At 42.0% G+C, this 22,535-nt stretch overlaps 1 protein-coding gene across 1 annotated transcript in view; it reads left to right on the top strand.

The window, feature by feature from the left end:
• TRPM6 (transient receptor potential cation channel subfamily M member 6) overlaps positions 1-18,333 on the top strand; it is a 205,034-nt gene extending 186,701 nt beyond the window's left edge. The window contains exons 34-39 of the mRNA XM_086685020.1: positions 45-331; positions 623-705; positions 1,470-1,675; positions 8,961-9,012; positions 13,441-13,547; positions 16,147-18,333. Of these exons, the coding sequence (XP_086541146.1) occupies positions 45-331; positions 623-705; positions 1,470-1,675; positions 8,961-9,012; positions 13,441-13,547; positions 16,147-16,280 (869 nt within the window). The 3' untranslated portion in view covers positions 16,281-18,333. The remainder of the gene's footprint in view (positions 1-44; positions 332-622; positions 706-1,469; positions 1,676-8,960; positions 9,013-13,440; positions 13,548-16,146) is intronic.
• Positions 18,334-22,535: the final 4,202 nt, after the last annotated feature.

The following is a 22,535-nucleotide window of genomic DNA, read 5'->3' as shown; positions in this document are numbered from 1 at the left end:
ACACGAGCTACCACTGAGCTTCTCACCTGTACTTCTTTTTGTAGCAGGAGAAGAGGTAACTGTCTACAGGCTGGAGGAGAGTTCCCCTTTGAATCTTGGGAAAAGCATGTCTTCTTGGTCCCAGCGAGGGAGAGCCGCAATGATCCAGGTGCTGTCCCGAGAGGAGATGGGCGGCGGGCTCCGCAAAGCCATGAGGGTCGTCAGCACCTGGTCCGAGGATGATGTTCTCCGGCCAGGGCAGGTTTTCATCGTGAAGTCCTTTCTACCTGAGGTTGTGCGGTCATGGCACAGAATCTTCCAGGAGAGTACTGTGCTTCATCTTTGCCTCAGGGTAAGTCCGAGACCCAGAGCCCAGCTGGATAGGTCAAAGAGTGGCGTTCTGGCTACATCCTGATTGGAGACCGTTATCCTCAACCCAGAGGACAGCCTGGAAGTTCTGTTCCGGAAGTGGTGGCATTTCATTATTTTTGTTTTGTAGAGCTTTTCCTTTTGGAATAGAGTGCGGTCGGAGCTGAATGAGGCTAAAAATCACACTGGGGAGGCCTTGAGTGTTTCTGTGATCATTGATCAGCATGCATATGATAGCAAACTAATATTTTTGTCAATGCTCCCAATTTTGTAGGAAATTCAACAACAAAGAGCTGCTCAAAAGCTTATCTATACTTTCAACCAAGTGAAACCACAAACCATTCCCTACACGCCAAGGTGAGTATAGGGAATAAGGGCGCCCCAGTCCTTCATTTTAAATAGGAACTTCTCTCAATTTCTTCTGAGCCCTGTTAGTCATGAGAAATGCCAGACCCACAGGGTAGTTCTCCACAATCTTCTTTTTGGGTTATTCCTTCTACAGTCCCAGAGACTGGTAAAAAGAAAGTTAGGTGTCCCAGGAATATCTTGGCTTAAACACTGAAGTTATGTGAGTGGAAGACAGAAGTTCAGGCAGAGACCATGACTAACTTCTCAGTTACATGAAACAGGGAGACCCTAGATGTCGTTACTAAGGTCCGGGAACATTATGGAAGAAAAACCTTTCTATTTTAAGCAAGTTTCTTCCCCTAATATCTTAGAGAAATTAGGGAACTTTATGAGAATGAACTCTTGTTACTTTTGCTTGAGTGTCTCAAGACACTTGGCGTTAGCGAGACGGATCATAATTCGGTGCTGGGGATTATGGTCAAGTTTTATTGTTTCGTTTATAAGGACCTCTATAGAGCATGGCAAGAAAAAAAGTTGAGTACAGTACTCATAAGGGATTTGGAAGGTTTCCTCAAAGAGAAGAGAGGTCGGTCGGCATGGGAAAATCTCTCAATCTTTGCATTCTGTCCCTGCCACAGAAAGGCAAGGGCATGTTCATTGAGGCTGCCTCGAGTGAGAGTTAGATAATCTTCCCTGCTGCTGACTGTCTGGTAATGTGAGTTTCACCTTTGCTGCCTTGTGGGGACTCACTGGCCTCCTTTTCACCCTCACAGGTTTCTGGAAGTTTTCTTAATCTACTGCCATTCGGCTAACCAGTGGTTGACCATTGAGAAGTATATGACGGGAGAGTTCCGGAAGTACAACAATAACAATGGTGATGAAATTGCCCCCAGCAACACCTTGGAGGAGCTGTTGTTGGCTTTCTCTCACTGGACCTATGAGTATACCCGGGGAGAGCTGCTGGTTTTAGATCTGCAAGGTGATTGATCGCCGAGGACTTGATAAAACAAGCATGAGGCACAGTTCAGGAACCATTGACCAGGGATCCTTTCTGCATGTCGTTGTCAGCTACATTTGACCCTGGCTCTTTCTTTGCTCAAAGCCACAGTTAAGGTCTTTCAGTGGAGACATTCCCTGATAGTGTATGCTTTCTTCCCCTTGATTTGAACACTGAAAGATGATATCAATTTTCTGAGTGTATTTATTATTTGTGAAACTGTGCAAAGGGTGAGAAACCAGGCAGGTGTCCCAAGAAATCTTGCAAGAACCGGGATGGACAATGTATTGAGTTGCCCTACCTGGCTTTGAAGGGAGGTAGGACCATTTATTTCAGAGACTTTGGACAGTGGTGATCATGAGCCCCTACTATGTTGCTTCCCATTTAGCTCCAGAGAAAAATATAGGCTGGTGATTAGCTGCCTAATATTTAAGTACGTCTGAAACTTTGATCTCAACGGGGAATGAATTTTGTACCAGATTTTCTAGTTTTATGGCTTTATGGCTGGGACTTAACATTCATAACAGCACTTAGACGTGTGTTTATACACACAGGAAAGTAATTTCTGGGGGCATTTTTCATGATTTTGAGCTCAATGCTTTAGTAGTTTATAGTTTCCCTTGCTCTCTTTGCTGTGTACCTTGATATGACAGTTCATGAAAGTGCAAACTCAGTCTGAGAGAGGCGACACAGTACACTCATATTTAATGGAAGCCTCTGATCAGCGAGTCTCTCCACTGTCAACCTTCCGTGTGACTTAAAATCCTGCAGCACAAAACTGAGTATTTCCAGCAGGCTTTCCTTGCAGACACAGAACAAAATATGTATTAAGGTCAAAGTTTAGTCCTTGGGCTCACTCACTGGGGCTTTGGTTTTAAATAGGGGATTTAGTCCAGGAAATTTCATAGAAGTTATCTGACTTAATCCTAGAAGCAGCACCTCAAGGTAAATATTATGGGGAATTTAGGCCCAGGAGGTTTATAAATGTTAAGTTTTTACTTATTTATTTTGAGAGAGTTAGAGATAGCATGAGTGGGGAAGGGCACAGAGAGGGAGAGAGAATCCCAAGCAGGCTCTGTGCTGCCATCGCAGAGCCTGACGTGGGGCTTGAACTCACGAACCGTGAGATCATGACCTGATAGGCCCAAAAAGTTTATATAACTTGCGCAAAGTTGCACAGCTCCTAAAGAAGGAGCCAGGATGCAGACTGAAGCTGTTTTGACCATCTATGTTCTTTTCTTCTCATGGTACTGTCTTTTGTTTCTTTACGAGTTTCAGAGGACATAACCATGTTATGGTTCATTTAAACAGATTGGGCTTATCCCTTGTGCTCTCTGACTTCCCCACCTCTCCAATCCCGGGATTCTGCACCGGAAGCCAGGCTTGGAGGCTGGGCACAGTCAAGATAAATAATCCCGAGGCATCGTGAGCAACATCCAATACATTTTGATTGAAATTCGTACCATGTGCTCAAGGATGTGTATAGACTTTTTAAAGTACACATTTGTCCTGCTGTCTTTTCAGATTTGTACTGTTTGCAGAGTTGAGTTATATTTCTAACCCTCAAACACAATATTTTAGGAAGCAATATAAACAAAAGTTAAAACAGTCAACATGATTCAGCTTTTAAACCAGCAAGTACGTGATCCATGTAAACTCAGCATGCTGGTGCCCAAGGCATCTGCTTTTGTAGCTCATGTTGAAGAGAGGTTGATTGTTTTCATCTGTATTTGAGTGTCTCCGCTTTGAGTTTTGGGTGGAGTTGTTTAAAAAGAAAAAACAAAAACAAACAAACAACAAAAAAAAAAAACAACCAAAGAAAAACTTTAAGGAATTAATGATGACTCTTTAGTGTGTTTTGTATTCCACTTGAATAGGTTTTTCTTTAATGATGTTTATGTTTGGGGATTTTTATGTCTCTGAGTAATCCAAAGTGACATTAAACAGAACAAATGCTGCGTTGATAGTCTTGGGGGGGAAATGGAATTAACTTTATTCTTTTACTGGGCAATTATGTGAATTGCAGAACTAGGCCACTCCAAATAAACGATGTCAAAACACTGACCTTCAAAGAAGAGGAGAGTGGACATCATAGGACAAGCATGAAGAAATTGAGATACTTATTGGAGAGTTTGGTCAGTTGGGGAGGCCTGAATTTATGGAAGAATATGAGTCCTATAATAGTCACTATAAGCAGTTACATTACTACTACTAGCAGCTGACATCTACTAAGTATTTATTTTCCATCAGGCACTTGGGTAAAGACTTCATGCATTATGATATTTAATCCACACCAAGTTGGAAAGGAGAAATGGGGAGAATATATGTATTCTTAGAATACCTTAATGGTTTTTGGTTCAGTTTCGTATTTGATTGGTTAGTATTGTAGTCTTTGGAGAGATGATGGTACCTTGTTCACATGGGTTCGGAGTGGGTAGAGATTGAGAGACCTACTCGCAGCAGTTTGGAGAAAGAGCCCTAGGTCGACAGTGTTAGGGTCTGACTCCTGGCTTCACCATGAATTAGCTGTGTGACCAGGGGGCAGCCACCTTGAGTCCCACTTTCCTCATTTGCAATGGGAGAGATAATATTATGCACTTAACTCATTGTTAACCCCTTATGTTAAGGAGCTGAAATGAGGCAAGTTCTTGACACACAGTGAGTCCTCAGTAATGTCATTTATTGTTGTTAGTAGTAATCTCTGTGTGACTCTTTATATTTATGTATTTGTTTATTTATTTATTTCTTACTTATGTTTTGTTTTGTTTTGTTTTGTTTTGATAGAGAGTGTATGCATGAGTGTGTGTGCAGAGACAGAGAATCCCAAGCAGGCTCTGTGCTGTTAGCATGGAGCCCAGTGACTCACCAGCCGTGAGATCATGACCTGAGCCGAAAATCAAGATTCGGACGCTTAACCGACTGAGCTACCCAGGCACTCCAAATCTCTGTTTGGCTTTTTAAAATGGAAGCGAATCAGGGCGTCTGGATGGCTCAGTTGGTTAAGTGTCTGATTTCGGCTCAGGTCATGATCTCATGACTGGTGGGCTCGAGCTGACAGCTCAGAGCCTGGAGTCTGCTTTGGGTTCTGTGTCTCCCTCTCTCTCTGCCCCTTCCCCACTCATGCTCTGTTTCTCTCTGTTTCAAAAATAAATAAACATAAAAACATTTTTTTAAATGGAAGTGAATTGTCATCAGCTTGCTGTGGCTCCCTATTGCTTTGGGAGAAAGAAGGAATGAGGAACACTCTGGCAGTTTTTCTTTTTCTCTTCTCTTTTCTACTTTCTTCCAAAGGAGTGCCAATCACTAACCCAGGAGTTGCCACACTGGGCTTGGATGCTGAACTCTAAGGAAAGGCTTGACCAATTTCTTTTTCTTTCTTTCTTTCTTTCTCTCTTTCTTTCTTTCTTTTTTTCTTTCTTTCTTTCCTTCTTTCTAATATTTATTTATTTTTGGGAGAGTGCAAGCAGAGGAGGGAAAGAGAGAGGGAGACAGAGGATCTGAAGCTGGCTCTGTGCTGATAGGTTTGATAGCAGTGAGCCCAATGTGGAGCTCAAACTCATGAACCGTGAGATCATGTCCTGAGCCAAAGTCAGACGGCCAGCCGACTGAGCCACCCAGGTGGCCCAAGGCTTGACCAATTTCTGATCACTTGCAATTATACTGTAGTTTTCCAGTTTCTTTCCATTTAAAAATCCTACATATGAAGGCCTGCCTCATCATCATTAGATGTGAAATCCAACATTTAATCCCCAGCAATAGCAATGAAAAACAATGATACTTCAAATTACAGTGGTCTAGAGCATTCTTTTTTTATTTTTTATTTTTAAATTTTTTTAACATTTATTTATTTTTGAGACAGAGACAGAGCATGAACGGGGGAGCGTCAGAGAGAGGGAGACACAGAATCCGAAAGAGGCTCCAGGCTCTGAGCTGTCAGCACAGAGCCCGACGCGGGGCTCAAACTCACGGACCGTGAGATCATGATCTGAGCCGAAGTCGGCCGCCTAACCGACTGAGCCACCCAGGCGCCCCGAGCATTCTTTTTTTAAAACTCATTATATTTTTCAAAGAACTTTGGAAGTATAGGTTTTTATATTCAGCAAAGCACTTTCCAAAGTAAGCATTTGCATTAACACTGTCATAATGAATCCTGCTGTTATAAAGAAGGTAACTTATTTCCAAGATGTAGAAGCTCACCAATGTATCCCAACGTGGTTGGGATCAGAATGTATGTGTCTGGGTTTCTCACAAGGCCATGCTGTGTACTACGTGCACATGGGCATTTACCCTATTAAAGTTCGGTAAACACGTGCGATTGGGATTTTTGGACGTTGAAATGGCTAGTTTTCTTCCATATTTTCTCACTCACTAGAACGTTCCTTCTGCCATTGGAAGGCCCCAAAGTATGTATTTAGTAGTTACACTTTGAATCATCAGACTGGATTTAGGGATATAAAGGTTTGTGGAAATTCCACTCTCATTCTCCTTGTGGGATTTATTCATTAGGTAAATGAGATCATCAGAACATGATTTTACCAGTGGTAAGAAAATACAGTTTTACTTCACAAGAGGTCTTGATAGAAAAAAGATTATAAAAATAGCAGTTGGCATGTTTTAGCTTTCTCTGGGTCACTTTGCTAAGCAGCTTGTATACAATAGTTTACTGAATCCTCAGTAAGTGTATAAGATGAGGCCCATTATTCCGCACACTTTCAGATGAGAACATTGAGATTCAGAGAGATTAGAGAAGGTGTTCAGGTCACATAACTAGAAGACGACAGAGCCCATGAGTGGGACCCAATCCCTTTGACTCCTGCCTATCTAACACGCAATAAGGTTTACAGTTAACTAGAGCCGATGTGATTTTGATAAGATGTTTTCTCCCCTATAAACCTCCTTTTCTCCCATCTATATGACCTCTTTAAGTACTCTGCATATTCCCAGCTTAAATTTACAGTTTCCTCAGCCATCAGCCTAAAGCTTTCGTCATTGCTAGAAAGGTTCAGGCTTAAAGTTAGGTCTGAGCTTAAACATGAAAAGGATCCGTAGCCTTTAGTCTCTGTTGATGGTATTCGCACTTTCTGTCTGTTGTTCTGTTGATGTACTACATCATTAGAAAAGCAGGGCCTCTCTAGGCTGTTCGTTCTTGTATCTATAATAAGAAAAGGTATAAAGAGCTTCCTATGACTTTTTTTTTTTTTTTTTAATTTTTTTTTTCAATGTTTATTTATTTTTGGGACAGAGAGAGACAGAGCATGAACGGGCGAGGGGCAGAGAGAGAGGGAGACACAGAATCGGAAACAGGCTCCAGGCTCTGAGCCATCAGCCCAGAGCCCGACGCGGGGCTCGAACTCCCGGACCGCGAGATCGTGACCTGGCTGAAGTCGGACGCTTAACCGACTGCGCCACCCAGGCGCCCCTGACTTTTTCTTTAAAAAGAACAAAGACCGAGCACATCACATTTTACACACTTCCCCTTGAGCCTGAGTTTCAGCCTTACTGTTACTTTCCCTGTACAAAACCAGTGTACAAAGAGATTCTAAGCCAGAGGCTCTTCAAGAAAATTCAGAGGGTCTGTGAACTTTGATGAGACAACAAATTACACTATTATTTTCACTAACCTACAACTGAAATTCATCATTTCCTTTGATTATAATGGAGACCACAAACCACAGTGGTATTAGGAGTACCCATGACTGTTTGCAATCGCAATTACCGATATTAACATAGCACTTTATGATGTTGGCAGATATCTCAAAACACTGTTCTACTATGTATTACTTGATGTTACGGTAGTTATAGACTTGCACTAGATTCTGTTATTTAATGTGTTAATAAAGAAGCACATGTATTGCAGTATAATTTAAACAGATATTTCGATGACTGTATTTCAGTATCATTGGTTTCCTCTGTAATCTTATGTATTTAAATTATGCATTTTAAAACGTTATTCTGAGAAGGGAATCCGTTTTGTTTCCCCAGTCTGGCAAAGAGGGTCCTGACACAAAAATGCTTGGAAACTCCCAAAACAGGTTATTTTCCTAAGGAAGTCAGTTTCTTGGAGGAAAGACCTATAAACTATAAGGGTTACATTTTCTTGTGAAATATTTAACATATGGTAAAACATACCCCGCATGGCAAATATTACTACCATCAGAAACATCTCCCTCACCCTTTAAAAATTTTTTTTAATGTTTATTATTTTCAGAGAGAGAGAGAGACACAGAGTGTGAGCGGGGGAGGGGTAGAGAGAGAGGGAGGCACAGAATCTGAAGCAGGTTCCAGGCTCCGGGCTGTCAGCAGAGCCCGACATGGGGCTTGAACCCATGAACCACGGGATCACGACCTGAGCTGAAGTTGGACCCTTAACCATCTGAGCCACCCAGGCGCCCCCTCACCCATTTTGTAACAGAATCACTCTGAGTGTCAGTTGCCGTTTTGATCAGTGTTAGCACGAAATTACACTTAGGCTATCCTTTTATGCTTTGGTGTCAGTTTTTTAAAAAGTAAATTTTACTGAAGAAAACCATTTCAGAAAAGTGCACACGACATAAGCATATCTTTCAAGGAATTTTCACAACCGAGACATATGTGTAACCAACATCCAGATCAAGAATTTGGGAGCATGTATATTCTACTGGATATAAATGCTGCGTATATAGCATTTAACGGGTGCCTTTGATGGAGCAGTGGTTGTATCTGCAGAACCACACAGCACCTGGTGCCCTGCCGAGCACTGACGGACTCCACCTACAGAGACCGTGGCCTCATGTGAGGGACACAGGCTTTAGCTCAATTCGAATCCTGTCATCATCACTCGTGAACTGTGCAGACTCTGACAAATTGCTTCATCGTCTCGAACATCAATCTACTTATTGGCAAAATGAGGCTGTGAGGATGCTCATGCTTTCCCTTTATGGTAGCTGAGAATTAGAGAAAATATCATTGGAATGTCTAGTATAGACAAATGGTAAATGAATGATGGATACCACCATCAGTAACTGTGAACACACCGCTAAGGCATTCATTTGTGGCCTCAAAGTTTATAATGGCATAACAGAGGGCGTTGCGGGAGACAGTGAATTTACTAAAATTTTCAAGCCCACCTGGACAGTTTTTACGGTACATTTAATTCACATAATGTTGAACTTACTACAGGGTGAATGCAAGTTTAAAGAAAGAAATTAAGATTCTGGTTATTGTTTTCTTGAGTTTCTGAGGAAGTGAAATCCCCATTTGCTAAATGCATTTTCTTTTTTCTTTGGAGGTGTTGGGGAAAATTTGACTGATCCATCTGTTATAAAACCTGAAGACAAACAGTAAGTTAATTTATGATGTTCTCATTTTGAAAATCGCACTTAACACATTGTACATGGTTTTATCAAAATAATTTTTAAACATTTATATATCTTGCCTAGCTCCTAGAAAGATTTTGAGGCAGCTTATGTTTTCATAGAAGCTGGATATCTGTATTGGATATATATCTATCTATATCTACCTCTGTCTAATACCATAAGATTTTTTTTTTTAATGCAGAACTTAGGAAATGGGAACAAAAAGAACGTATGGAAATAAGATGAAATTTGGAGTTAATACACATAAATGGAAAATATAAAGACCAATGCCGTAACCAATGCAAATTTAACTCTGAGTTTTCTGGTGGCCCAAACAAAAGAGAAATATGGGTAGGTTCAGCTTCTATAGGCTTTGACACGAAAACAGTTAGTGTCATAGGAGAAGCAAAGATTTCGTTGTTGTCTTCTCATTGGAGTCACGGCATCTCACGTCTTCGATCACATGCCTATAAATTGAAAGGCATCGAGTGTGCTATTCAGTCACAGCAAATCTACAAGAGGCCAAGAAAACAAGGCTTAAATATGAAGCATCAGACTGACTAAATTCAGGGATGCAGTTTAAATTCCACAGAAGAATGAGTCATCTGCCTGTCCTTTGAATTCCCATGGGCATTTGGTCCCGGAAGTAGGCTTTGGGGAAAGTTTGGCAGCGGAGGGTCTGAGGTTTTATTCTTCTGTTAAAGGTGATCAAAGGGACTTTGATCAAAATGGTTAAGGACTGATCAAAATGGCCGACAACAGTGCTTCCCAAACATGAGCTTCCCTCACAATCAATCACCAGGAGAGCTAGTTGTGATTCAGTGGGTTTGGGGTGAGGTCAAATAAGGTAACAAGTTTCCAGACGATTCTGATGCTGCTGGCCTGGAGACGACACTTTGAGAACTGCTAGCATATGGTAGCTTGACCTCTCAGTTGTCCTAAATGTCTGTACTTGGCCCCTGGGTTGTAGAAAATAGATATGAAATGATCTATGTGGTCAGTCTTCATACAATAACACCTGAAATTTTTACCTCTCTCCCATAACACTCATATTGTAAACATTTGTTGCTTTAATGTGCTATTTTTTCCCCCTCAACTATTTACTCTAAATATATTCTCATGTGTAGGGCATCTATGCCAAGAGGTTCATCTAAAAGTGTTTTTGCTATTTCTTTGGACTAGGTGAGTTAGAGAAGATAAAGGTCATCCATAATGCTCCTATGCATACAGTTTCTATGATATTTGAGCATAGAATGCATATTGTAACCTTTAGGGTACAGATAAAGGCTTTATTACTTTTTATTTTAGCAGATATTATTTTAGGATATTATTTCTTCCATAGCACCATGTGCCCAAGGGTTTAGAGTACGGACCTTGTACTATACATAGTACTTCCTTGATAAGTTTGCAGTGAAAAACTTTTTGCATAAAGAATGAACCAAGTTTATGTATACTTCATCATCTATTACATTTTTGACCTTGATATGTATGTCATTTAAAGTGACCTGAATATTTCCAACTTCTAGAATTTAAGAAGCTTATATTATCCCACTTGACAGTTGAGTATTTAATTGCATTCTGTAGGCCAGGGTGTCTCGGTTTCTATTAAGGTCACCTAGGAAACTAAAAAAAAAAAAAAAAAATGCTTCTCAGAATGAGTATCAAATCAAAATTTATGGGGATGGAGTCCTGATGTTTGTATTTTTTGAGAAGTCACCTATGTGATTCTGCTGGGCAACCAGGGGTAGGGACCTCTTGTCTTATGGCAGACTCTATTGTTTATGACTTGAAGGTAGGAACTTTGGAAACTGATCGGATGGTGTCACTGTAGCCTGCCTGGTTTGGTGGGGTTACCTCATTTTGGGTGCAGTGGGTTTTCCTGGTGAAGGTAACTATTTTCTCACAGTGGTGGCAGGTCGCGTGTAATTGGTTTAACGAGGCACACGTTTTTGAGCGCCTTGTGTGACCAACCTGCCACAGCCCAGTGACAGCAGCACCTGGGAGGTGGTCAGACATGCAAACCCTCACGACCCTCCCTAGAGCTACCGAATCAGAGTCTGAACTTTGACAAGATCTGCAGGCGATTTGGTGGAACTGGAAGTTTGAGAAGTGCCTGTTGAAGCAAGTGCCTTCACGTGACGCTTGCTTTGCCCTTCACAACAACCTTGGAAGTAGGCGTCCTCCTTCCCATTCCCAAATGAGAAAGCTAAAGCCTGGTGAAGACGCTTAACTTGCCTACGAGGATGAGGGGCCAATGAAAGGGAAAAACCCTCTACCAAAGGAGAAGATTTTTTGTGGTACGGCTTCTACTCTATAGTGCCTCTTGTCTCTGCTCTCTCGCCAGACTTGCGCATGTGAGGGCACAGTCAGGGGGCTTCTCCCCCGAAGCCTGTCTGGCCACTTGGTGTGCTTCCTGGGGGTCACCAAGCCTCACTGGAGGCTGCCTCAGTCATTGGCAGTTAGGGATTGTTTTCTACTCACTGCCTTGATGGCTTGGGGCATTTGACAAGTCCGAAATGACGACAGTGGTCATTAGATGTTCTTTACTAAATCTGTGTGTACATGGTGCTAATTGGCATTCTCTCACTTGTGGAACCAAACTACCACTTGCTTTTGCTGGGCTGTGAAAGATCTGGAAAACAGTTTGTTGTTGTTGTTGCTGTTTTTAAACTTTGCCAAGACCTCAAGGCTGTCGGCATGCGGTAGGATTGTACATGCAACAGATGCATGTGAATGTTTCTACGACCCCCTTCCCCTCTCCTCTGTACAGGGAGTGGCCAGACCCCTCATACAGGCATTTTAGAGTAACTTTGATTCTTTTGCGTTAACTTTCACAAAGCTCATGGAGGGAAATTGTTTAGCTTAAAGCTTTTATCTGAGAATCAATGTTACATCCCTAAGTGGGCGGGGGTGCGTTCTGCTTTACTGGGAGGAAAGGAATGGCAGTAAGGAATCCAAGAATGAAGTATTCCCAACAGGGTCCCGCTTGACAGAATATACGAGGAATGACTGAAATAACACTTTCATTTTTCACTCTATTGGCATCGTAAGAGATTTGGTACAAAATATCGAGCGATTCTACTTTTTCTTTTTTTTTTCTCCCACATTTGATTTCACCAGATGTACTGAAAAAGAGGAATAGTTAACTAGAGGTAGCTTACGCAGCCGGGTAAATACCACCAGAGCCGCACTTTGTGAGGGCGATCGAGTGACCAGGAAAGTTAATCCTGGGTGTCTGTTCACGTTGTCTTCCCAAGAGATTTCCTCCACCTCCCAGCCTCAGAGCAACGAGGCAATCTGAGATCAAACTGACATCAGCCCTCATTCTGAGCTTGGCACATCTTCAGAGCAGCTACTGTTGTTCTGCCAAAAGGAAGTGGAAATTGAGATAAATGTTTCAATACTCAGATGGAAAAAAAAGTTTTTTTACACCATGTCCCTTTTTGAAAAACCACATTCCTTAGAAGCGGAGTTTATTGTTTCCTTTTGTGATAGTTTGCTTTTCTTTTCTCCTTAAGACGTGGCATTTAAGAGTGGTAATTGAGTTCAGATTTTAAAATGTGCCGTTTCCACTCTGCATGTCATTAAAGTGTTAGCTTCCCTAAAGTTGCTTTGGATGTGCTCCTGGTGTACTCTGTTTCACGGTGTGCAGAGCATCCGCCTAAAGAAATCGTTGTCTGTGACCTTATCATGGACAAACTTTGAGGCTGGAATCTGCCAGGGATCTGCTTTATGGAGTATTCAGAAGGTGCCTCATCTACGCTGGTTCTGTCTGTAATTTTGTCACCTACAATTAGCGGACGTAGTTCACTTCCACAAAGTCAATGCCTCCCCGTGGTCTTGTCTTTCCACAAAGCGCCCAGCTATAGCAGTTTGCAGGATAAAATCCATCTGTCCGAAGCGCCGTGAGTGCTGGAAGTAGGGTCTTGTCAGGCATTTATTTTTGAGGATATCAATTATTTTCAGAAAAGCATTTGGGTTTGAAACAATGTTTATGGATCTTTTCAGAAGGTGTGTTCCCATAGTACGTTTATTTTACTTTGTACCCCACCTTTCGAGTATTTGAGTAGAACATTTGGTCACGAATGTCACTCACTCTCACCCCATAGGCATTAAAAAAGGGTCTCACTGTATTTTGTTTTAATGCGGTACATAGAAAATTCACTCTTCTTCTATCAGATTAGCGTTGAAATGAGTTTCACAGTAGGTCTTGGAGTTGGGTACAAAGATTTAAGTGCATTTGAATTTTAAATTTGCAAACCTAACATTGTTGCTTCCCCAAAGTGCTCTATTCTTTGTGGGCTCCTTCAAGTTTACTGGGTTACTACGGGATACTGTTCGGTATCTCAGAGAATCCTAGCTGAGCCCTTTTCCTTCACTGTGATCTCATTGATATTCTGATATTTCCTCTAGATCAAGAGGAATGGTGTTTGGACCAGCCAATTTAGGGGAAGATGCAATTAGAAACTTCATTGCAAAACATCGTTGCAACTCCTGCTGCCGGAAGCTCAAACTCCCGGGTATGCTCCGAACAATTCTATTTCTCTCTTAGTAAATCTCTCCTAGAACAACATCCTTTGTAACCTGGGATGGAGTCGAAAATCTCAATCACATTTTTATCTCATTCACAGTCGAGTCCTGACTTTCTGACTGCAAATTTTTCAAGTCTCTGAAGGGATTAAAAGGACAGGGATTTACTTCAGGTTCTGCCAAAATGTGATAAAACAACATTGGGCCCAATACTTGTCACAGTCTCTCCAAGGGGAAAGGTTTACCAACTTAATTGGGGTAAAATTGAACTGAGGCAGGTCTCCCCCGGCCCCTCCCTCTTTGAGTCCTGTGTGGTATCCACAGGATTTCAATCCTTATTTACCCACTGGACGCTCGGGACCGTGGAGTATCTAGGGAAACAACAGTTGTCAATTAAAATAGTGCTTTTCACTACAAAAACCGGCCATGTTAAACATATATTGCAATGTATATTTTTAAAAAGTTGATTTGATAATATGGCACACTTTGTCCAAAACTGACATAGTCTCCATAGAAAAATATTCTTAACAGAAAAGCAAGCAGCAGGAGGTCTGTGTCCTCCAGACTGGCAGTCCTACTCTGTCAAATTCTTTTCTTTGATCTCAGAAGGGATGCTTCATGTCTGTCTCAGCTTGTTCCCTCTTTTCCTTAGGTCATACCAAACTTGTCCTTAGACTGGCGTCTCACGTATTTTAAGCGGAGTAGTCCTTCCTGCCTTAGAATAAGTGAGCATGCCCTGAATTGGAAATTGGTAAAAGATCATCATCATCCATCGTAGCTTAGGGTGGAGTAGGTGTCAATTTACAACAAAGAAGGGCAACTTGTAATCTCGTTGGAGATAGAGGTAGGAGGTTGAGAAGCTCGTGTAGGCATGGCATGGCACGGCAGAAGACTGGGATTGGGATCAGGCTTCTAGTTCCAGTGGGAAATAGCCTGGCAGCCAGGGGTGATGGATGGTTGGGTCGGGGGAGAGATCAGACTGGAACAGCAGGGAGGGGGGCTCTCACTCTCATCTTGTAGCTGCTCGGGATTCTGTCTCACAGCCACACGGCAGACTTGAGCAAAGAGATCAGTTCACAGCATGGTGGCCACGCTCCCCAGTGGCCTCCTCTCTCTGGCAGACACAGGGACTGCATCTGATCGGCTAAGAGAACAGGAGACCAGAGACATAACTCACTGCTTCTGTCCTTGAGTCCAGTTGGCTCTTCTGCATGATTAAGGTTGAGATTGTTTTTTTTTTTAAACCCACCATGGTGTGTTTTGAGTGATTCAGTAATTCTTCCAATTCTAGGCTTAATATTTGTTTTCTTTCAAAACCTTAGTTAACACATTTCAGTGGAAATAAGGAGTACCCTCATGTATTCAGACATTTGGTAATATGAGTATAAAAAAGTCTTAGTTAGGAAAATAGAATTACAGGTGATTTTTCTTTGGCCTTGATTATGATTTACTTTTTTTTTTTTTTTAAAGGAAAAGTAATTTAAGATAGTATGTAAGAGCATAGAATTCAGAGCCAGATAGGTTGAGCTCATATCCCAGTAATGCTTTTTACTAGCTATGTGACCTTGGGCCTTGATTTTCTCATCCACAAACTGAGTATAATAGCACATAGCTCATAAAATTGATGTGAGGATCGAAGTAATATACGCATATGTTCCATAAGTGCTGGTTACCAATAAACTAAAATACGTATTCATTTTATGTCCAGATAATCCCCACATAACATTAAGAAGGAAAGTAAGGAGTACATATTTAAGGTTAATCTTAATCAATACAGCAGTAAATGCTACATAAACACCAAAAGCCCACCCTCCTCCATAAGCTTCTCCCTAGAGATTACACTCCTATCAGTGCTTTCTTTTGATAATTTCCTTTTCTTTTTTTTTTTAATGTTTATTTTTGAGACAGAGCACGAGTGGGGGAGGGGCAGAGAGAGAGGGAGACCCAGAATCGGAAGCAGGCTCCAGGCTCCTCCGAGCTGTCAGCACAGAGCTCACCGCGGGGCTCAAACTCACACACCGTGAGATCGTGACCTGAGCCGAAGTTGGATGCTTTACCGACTGAGCCACCCAGGCGCCCCAATAATTTCTTTTTCAAATGGAAGAAGGAGGCTCTAGGGAGCATAGGATCCAGTAACTGGATGAAGCCTTCCCAGGCAGCATCAAATCTACAGACAGCTTTGTCGTAGAACACTGAGCACTGAAATCTCGAGTCTACCTTTTTGGCTGAGCTCCCTGGTCCTGCACACCATTCAGCAACGAAAATGCCCTGTTTCCAGGTTGGCCTCGTTTAACTCCATCCAGGCCGTGCCTTCTAGGGTGCTGCATATTGAATCCAGCAACCAAATCTTTCTTCACTTGCCCCAGTGAACGCAAACCTACGACAGCACTGGGGAGTTAGACTGACACGTGGACACGGCGGGAGGGGGGGTGGTTTGGACATGGTGAGGGGTGCGAGTTTCACGTATCTGTGACCTGAGGAGGCAGGGTCCTTTCTGAGCACGTGGCCAGACCTGAAGTTCAATTCATCCGTGTGAACACTACCTTCTCGAGGGTCCCCCTATAACTGTCTTAATTGCTTTCCTTGCAGATTTAAAAAGAAATGACTATTCCCCTGGAAGGCTAAATTCCACTTTGGGACTTGATACCCAAATAGAACCCGCTGAGGGGCCTCTGGCGAGGGAAGGGGGTGGCAATTCTCCAGAAGACCTCACACGACTGTGAAAAAGGGGAAGGAGAGGCAAGAGGACACCAGTACTTGCCCTCCCTTCGGTGGACTCTGTGGGAACAAAGACCGACCGGAGTAACATCCATGACACCGGAGCCTCTGTCAGGACGGCCTTACCCCGCGGCCCTCCTGGAGACGTGCCTTCCGAGCCTCAAGTGTGGTCCTGCCTCGAGACCTCATTGGTGTAGATGGCTGGGCTCCCCCGGATGCTGCCCTGTGTGTGCAGTGCTTTGCACGTGTTCGTCCTCCTGCAGTTGGGAAGGAAGACACTCGGACGAGCCCCTGGGGATGCCTGCTCCTTCATACCTCATTGCTTTAGCCGGTTGCTCAGAACCCTTGGAGCAGGACGGTGGGCACTGAAGGACCAGGGAGATGAATTTAATTTATTTCCTCGCTGCACTGTGTATGCCGACTCTAGCCCCCACCGCGATTCATTACCTCACCCACACGTTGTGTTTCTGTAGGGACACGCACGTTAAAAAGGCATTTGACTTCTCCTCTCTCCTTTCCTGAAGCGTAGGGCTTTGAAGAGCAACCACAAGGAAAACGGTGGAGTGGAGGTATTTGCATAGACTGGAGCACACTCCCGCGCAGTCTCACCGGTTAAAAAAGTTAGGATCCTGGTGAAATCTAGATGGGGCTGAGGTTTTGTCAGTGAATCACACGATGCCTGGACACTTCAGTTTCCTCTGAAAGTAAGGAAAAGGGAAATCTGAAACAAATGCTCCTGCATCCTTCTTCATTTTTTTTTTTTTTTAAAGGGGAACAGGGATATGTAGAAGTAGAAATTGCCAAGAAAAATTTTCCCTTCCCTTAAGCTCAGGAGTACCGTCAGTTAGAGTTGGCTAAGCCAACCTCTAAAACATGACTCCCTTTTCCAAAGCTTCGTATATAATATTACGGGCTAAGTTACTCCGTCAGGTCCTCGGGGGAAAGATGATGTTTCTGACTGAAAACACACTTCGAAGGTGTTTGCTTCGTCCCAGTGCAGAGTGCTGGTGGCTTATAGAGGGCCACGGTGTACATTTAAAGTATGGCCCGAGAACATGGTATCAGTTTCAGAGGCTCAAAGGAAGGCTGCCAGGACACTGCACTGCACAGAACCTTTGGGGGATCAGCCATCACGCTGTTGTACTGATCGGGGTCACCCCACCTCAGAACTAGCATGAGCTTTTTACACAAGGAGGGAATGGAGAGTTTGGAAAATGTCAACTCCTCTTTATCTCTAGCCCTTACATTAGCTGGTTTGCTTTTTAACTGACATGCCCGCATTTCTAGGTTATGCTTCAGGGGAAAAGTTGCCCAGGCATTCAGGGCTGGAGAGCTACACATTCAGGTTGCCAAGGGTTGTAGACACAACACACGATTCTTGTGTGGCTTGCAAAGGACTAATTTCTACCCATTTTACTCTGGTCTTGAGAGTGGCGGTGGGCAGGAGATTGGGTGGTTTCTTGATTGTCAATGGGGATAAAATGTTCACGCTTTTTTCAGAGCTTACCTGCTTTCCCCTATTCTGAAAATCAGCAAAGGATCTACGAGTACCTCAGTGCTGTGTTCAACTGTGGAAAGAGGCAGGCATTGATTGGTCAAATATTTGTTATCTGGAATGGGACTTGAAAACAAATGCATTTTGATTTCAAATTTCTGTTATGCTCTCCCCTCCCCTCCCCTCCTCTCTCATTTTCTTCCCTTCCCTTCCTTTCTCTTCCCTTCCCTTCCCTTCCCTTCCCTTCCCTTCCCTTCCCTTCCCTTCCCTTCCCTTCCCTTCCCTTCCTTTTTTTTTTTTTTTCAGAAAAATCACCAGAATAATATCTTAAAAAGATGAAATGCTGGGCAAAGATCACTGTAGGACTGCTTGCATGCAAATACCGATGTGACAGTCATGACTTTTGAGCAATTCATGATCACAGAAGGGTGGATATTCATTCATTCATTCGGTCAGTTTTATTCAACAGATATTTACTAAGTGCCTTCTCTGTACTGTGTGAGTGACAAGGATGCAATGAACAGAGCATTTCTTCACCCTTAAAAAGCTTTATGTGTCATGTTTCTTTCTGTTTGTTTGTTTTTTTTTCCCCCTTTGGAACCAAGTTGGGATTTCTGGTTAATACTAAAAAACAAAAACAAAAACAAAAAGACTTCTGGGGGGAATGTTGGAGGCAGTGATGTGTCCCATGTTTCATCTGACAGTGGGTGTAGGTCTGACTTGTGTAAGAGAATTGGGGAAAGCAAGAAGACCTGGCTAGGGCTGGTTTTAGGAACCACTGAGGAAAAATGAACTGCCCAATTCTCACATGAGCACAAAGCCCATGTCACAGATGGGATCTGAATCAGGGGATCGGAGAGGCAGCCAGGTTCCCAGGAATCCTTCCTGCAGGTACCCTATGTACATGTTTTCCTTTCAGCGAGGCTGTGTGTTCCTGGAGTGACTTCTGCCCATGACATCTTAAAGCCTCTGAGTGCTCTGGGGGAATGAGATCAGATATAGTTTTGGGTGTTCCTCACCCTGTTACTATTTTCTGTGGCTGTGCAAAACAACTTCTAGGTGACTGAGACTTCCTAAACAACCATTCACTGAATGTTTAAAACACAATTGTATTTTCTTGGTGGTTGTTGTTTGTTACTGTTTTAGATGAGATGGATCACTAAGGTTCTAGAAGTCATGACACAGAAGCCCCTGTCATGGTTTGTTGTCTTTCTCCGATGGTCACCAGCATCTAGCACTAAACATGGCACATTATGAGCTTTTGACATTATTTATTGAAAGAAATAATAAAACCTGCAAATGATCATGGATTTCATTCACTAGGTAATAAATCAGATTTGCATTTTTAATCTAGAAGGGAATGATTACCAATTCCTTAAGACCCAACACAATTCTTTTGATCTCTCTCTGTTTTAATTTTCCAGGAAATAGCTTTTAACAACCTACACCTTGTCTATTGAATTTTCCACCAGTTCTTGCCCTTATCACCGTTGTGATACAGAGTACAGTCCTTCTTACTGGTGACAATTGAAATGAGATGATAAGTTCCCAGAAACTGCCTAGAAATAATCATCACTTTATTACCCTTTGAAAAGAAGATTGATAGAAAAGTCATTTGAAAGATGGTTCATTACCATGCCCTAGTACGATTTCTTTACTCACATCTCTCCAAAGCATGAGAAAGGGAGGATTATTCTCTGAGGTCGGAATTTGAAGTCTGTGTGTTCGCCTCTTTGAAGTCTTGGTATTTAATTTTCTGTAGTCATTTCTTGGGCAATTTTCTAAGAAACTAGTTGAAGCTAATTTATCATAAGTTAAAGTCAAATGACAGAAAAGATTTTTCCCCCCTTAACAGTCTTTTATTCCACAGAGGTTAGCTTCTGAAGGAAAATGAGGCTTAAATAGCATTTCAAATCTCCAGTCACATGGGTGGGTACATAGAATAGAAAGCGTTCTGGAAACCACACTGTTTTTTGTTTTTTTTTTTTTTTTTTAGCACAGTTAATACTTTGTGACTTTTCTTTCTAGACCATGATGTGCAGATAAAATATATTTTTGTGAAATGCCCTCCTAAAAATAATTAGTAAGTTGCTTAATTTTTCAAAGCGAGATTTTTCAGTCCTCAAGGGGTAACAGCCCTTGGTCTGTATCATTGGCAGACTTTGGTATAACTTTGTATAATTTGTTTAACCTTTCTCTTAACCCCTAACTCTGAAATGGAGATAAGTTACTTACCTTTTTTTTAAAAAAAGGTGAACAATAATGAGAGGGCATTTATCAAGCCCTTTGAGAATCTCATTTAACAGGCTTCTTGTGAGCATGGGATCCAGTTCAATAAATAATAAGTGTTTTTCATTTTTGATATTATGTGATCATTATTTAATGTTTACAGAGGATGCTCAGTGGACCTGTTTCAGTATAAACACAAAAGTGGTCTTTGCTATTTCTCCCTTTCCAAGGGGAAAAAGCCCATTGCTCCTTTATTGTTTTGAAGCTTAATTAAATAGTTCAAAATCAGGAAGTTCACCATTTCACAGTGTCTTCTGTTTATTTTGTTTTCCGATGAATTTAGGTTTATGCAGCTAGTTTCTTTGGCCATCTTCTGCCCAAAGAAAGCCTCCCATAACAAGTAAAGCCCAAACTGGGCACTATCATGGGTGATGTTTTGGGGAATAAAAGGAGAGCAGGTTTAGAATCTTGATGCTTGTAAAGCCTGATGTTTTACAAAAATTTTAAATAATGGTGATTAAATTTTGCCTGTAGGGGGCTGTTTATTAACAAAATTCTGGCCTCTAGCTTGCCAGCATCTTTTAGCAACCGTTGAACAGCACGAGTTTGAACCGCGCGCGTCCACTTATATGCGCATTGTTTATAGCACTGTACTGTAGATATATTGCCCTTGATTTTCTTAATAACATATTCTGTTCTCTAGCTTACTTTGCTATGAAAACAGAGTTCATCACACATATAACATACAAAATATATGCTAATCACTGTTTATATTATTGGTAAGACTTCTAGTCAATGGTAGGTTATTGGTAGTTAAGTTTTGGGGGGGCTAAAAGTTATGTACAGATTTTCAGCCATGGGGGGGGGGTTGATGCTCCCAATCCCTCTGCATTGTTCAAAGGTCAACTGTAACCTCTTTTAGAATTCTCATCTTCTCCCAGTGATTTTTTTTCATTGTGAAACTTTAGACATTCCATTTGCTATATTAGTATCCCAGAGGACTTACAAGTATTATGGTAGAAACCCTGTGACTAATGACTGTCCAAATGTGGACATAACAATTGCCTTTCCTTGCATGTATTTGGGGGAATCATCATTGATATCATGTGGTTGCATTTCAGCTACTAACGAGTCTTTTTTCTCTGTTTCCCTATCGGTCACCAAGTAAGAGGTTACAGAGCCTCAGGATGCTTTGGTAACCAAAAGAAACTCTTAGTGTGTGTTATAGGCTAAAATATGCCTTCCCTTCCTTCGCACCGCCCCCCAGATTCATGGGTTGAAATCCTAACTCCCAGTACCTCAGAATGTGACTGTATTTGGAGATAAGGTCTTTAAAGAGGTAATCAGGTTAAATGAGGTCATTAAGGTGAACCCTGATCCGTATTACTGATGTCCTTATAAGGAGAGGAGATTAGAGCATGGACACACTCAGGAAAGATCACGTGAAGACACAGAGAGAAAGTGGCCACCTGCAAACTGAGGAGAGGTGCCTCAAAGGAAACTAGACATGCCAACACCTTCCTCTGGGACTTCCAGCCTCCAGAACTGTGAGGGAATTAATTCCTTGTGTTTAAGCCACCCAGTCTGCACTACTTTGTCATGGCAGCCTTAGAAAACTGTTGTAGTTTGTCGCCATATTTGGGAACTCCTTACTTACTTTCGAAATTTTGTAGATAAGGACTTGAAGAGCAGAGAGACTGGTAACAACAAAGAGGAGGAGGAGGAGAGATGATTGTTGGATGCATTCATCTGCTGGGGGAGAGCATAGAGAGTCCTCATGGATGGTGGTAGGATTGTAAATTGTTTTATTGAGGGAGTAGAGGGCGGTGTGTTCTGGAAGTTCACATGAATGCGACAGACGAAGACAAACATGGGCTGGGGCTTCCTGAGACGGGATGATGACTGCTGAAGGGCTTCTGGGGATATCTTAGGGGATGGGTGGGGGGAGGTACACTCCTTAGTTTTGTACCACTGTTCAGTGTATATCCTACTCAAGAAATATTTATAGAGCCTTGCCATATCTTATGCCCTGACACTGAGGTTAGCCTTAGTAGATAAGACCCATTTCTGTCTTCAAGGGTCTCCAGGACAAATAAGGAGTTTACAAAATGCTGATAATTATTGCCGAGCAGTAATAATTATAATGATAACTTTTTAATACTATTACTATAGGTAACATGTGTTGAGCACTCATTGTGTTTAAGGCATTGTGCTAAATGTATACTATGTGCAGCTTCACTTATCTGAACCCCAACGTGATGGCTATGCCCATTATAAAGATTTGAAAATGCTGGTTGTAAGTTAAGTGACTTAATTAAATCAGCTACCCAAGGGAGAGCCACGAGTTAAAGCTAGATCAAATCAGTAACAAAGAAGACTAGGCAATACTAGCCAGCATACTTGGAATTACTAGAGCATGCCTGAAAACTATAAAACACTTATGAAAGAAATTGAAGATTAAAAAAAAAGGAAAATCATTCTGGGCTCATGGATTAGAAGAACAAATATTGTTAAAAATGGCTACACTACCCAAAGC

The sequence above is a fragment of the Puma concolor genome, chromosome D4 (assembly GCF_028749965.1).
Source record: "Puma concolor isolate L17-30 chromosome D4, mPumCon1.1.hap2, whole genome shotgun sequence".
Lineage (NCBI taxonomy): Eukaryota > Metazoa > Chordata > Mammalia > Carnivora > Felidae > Puma > Puma concolor.
Note: the sequence above shows the minus strand (reverse complement) of the source record. Positions and strands in the feature narration are given on the sequence as shown.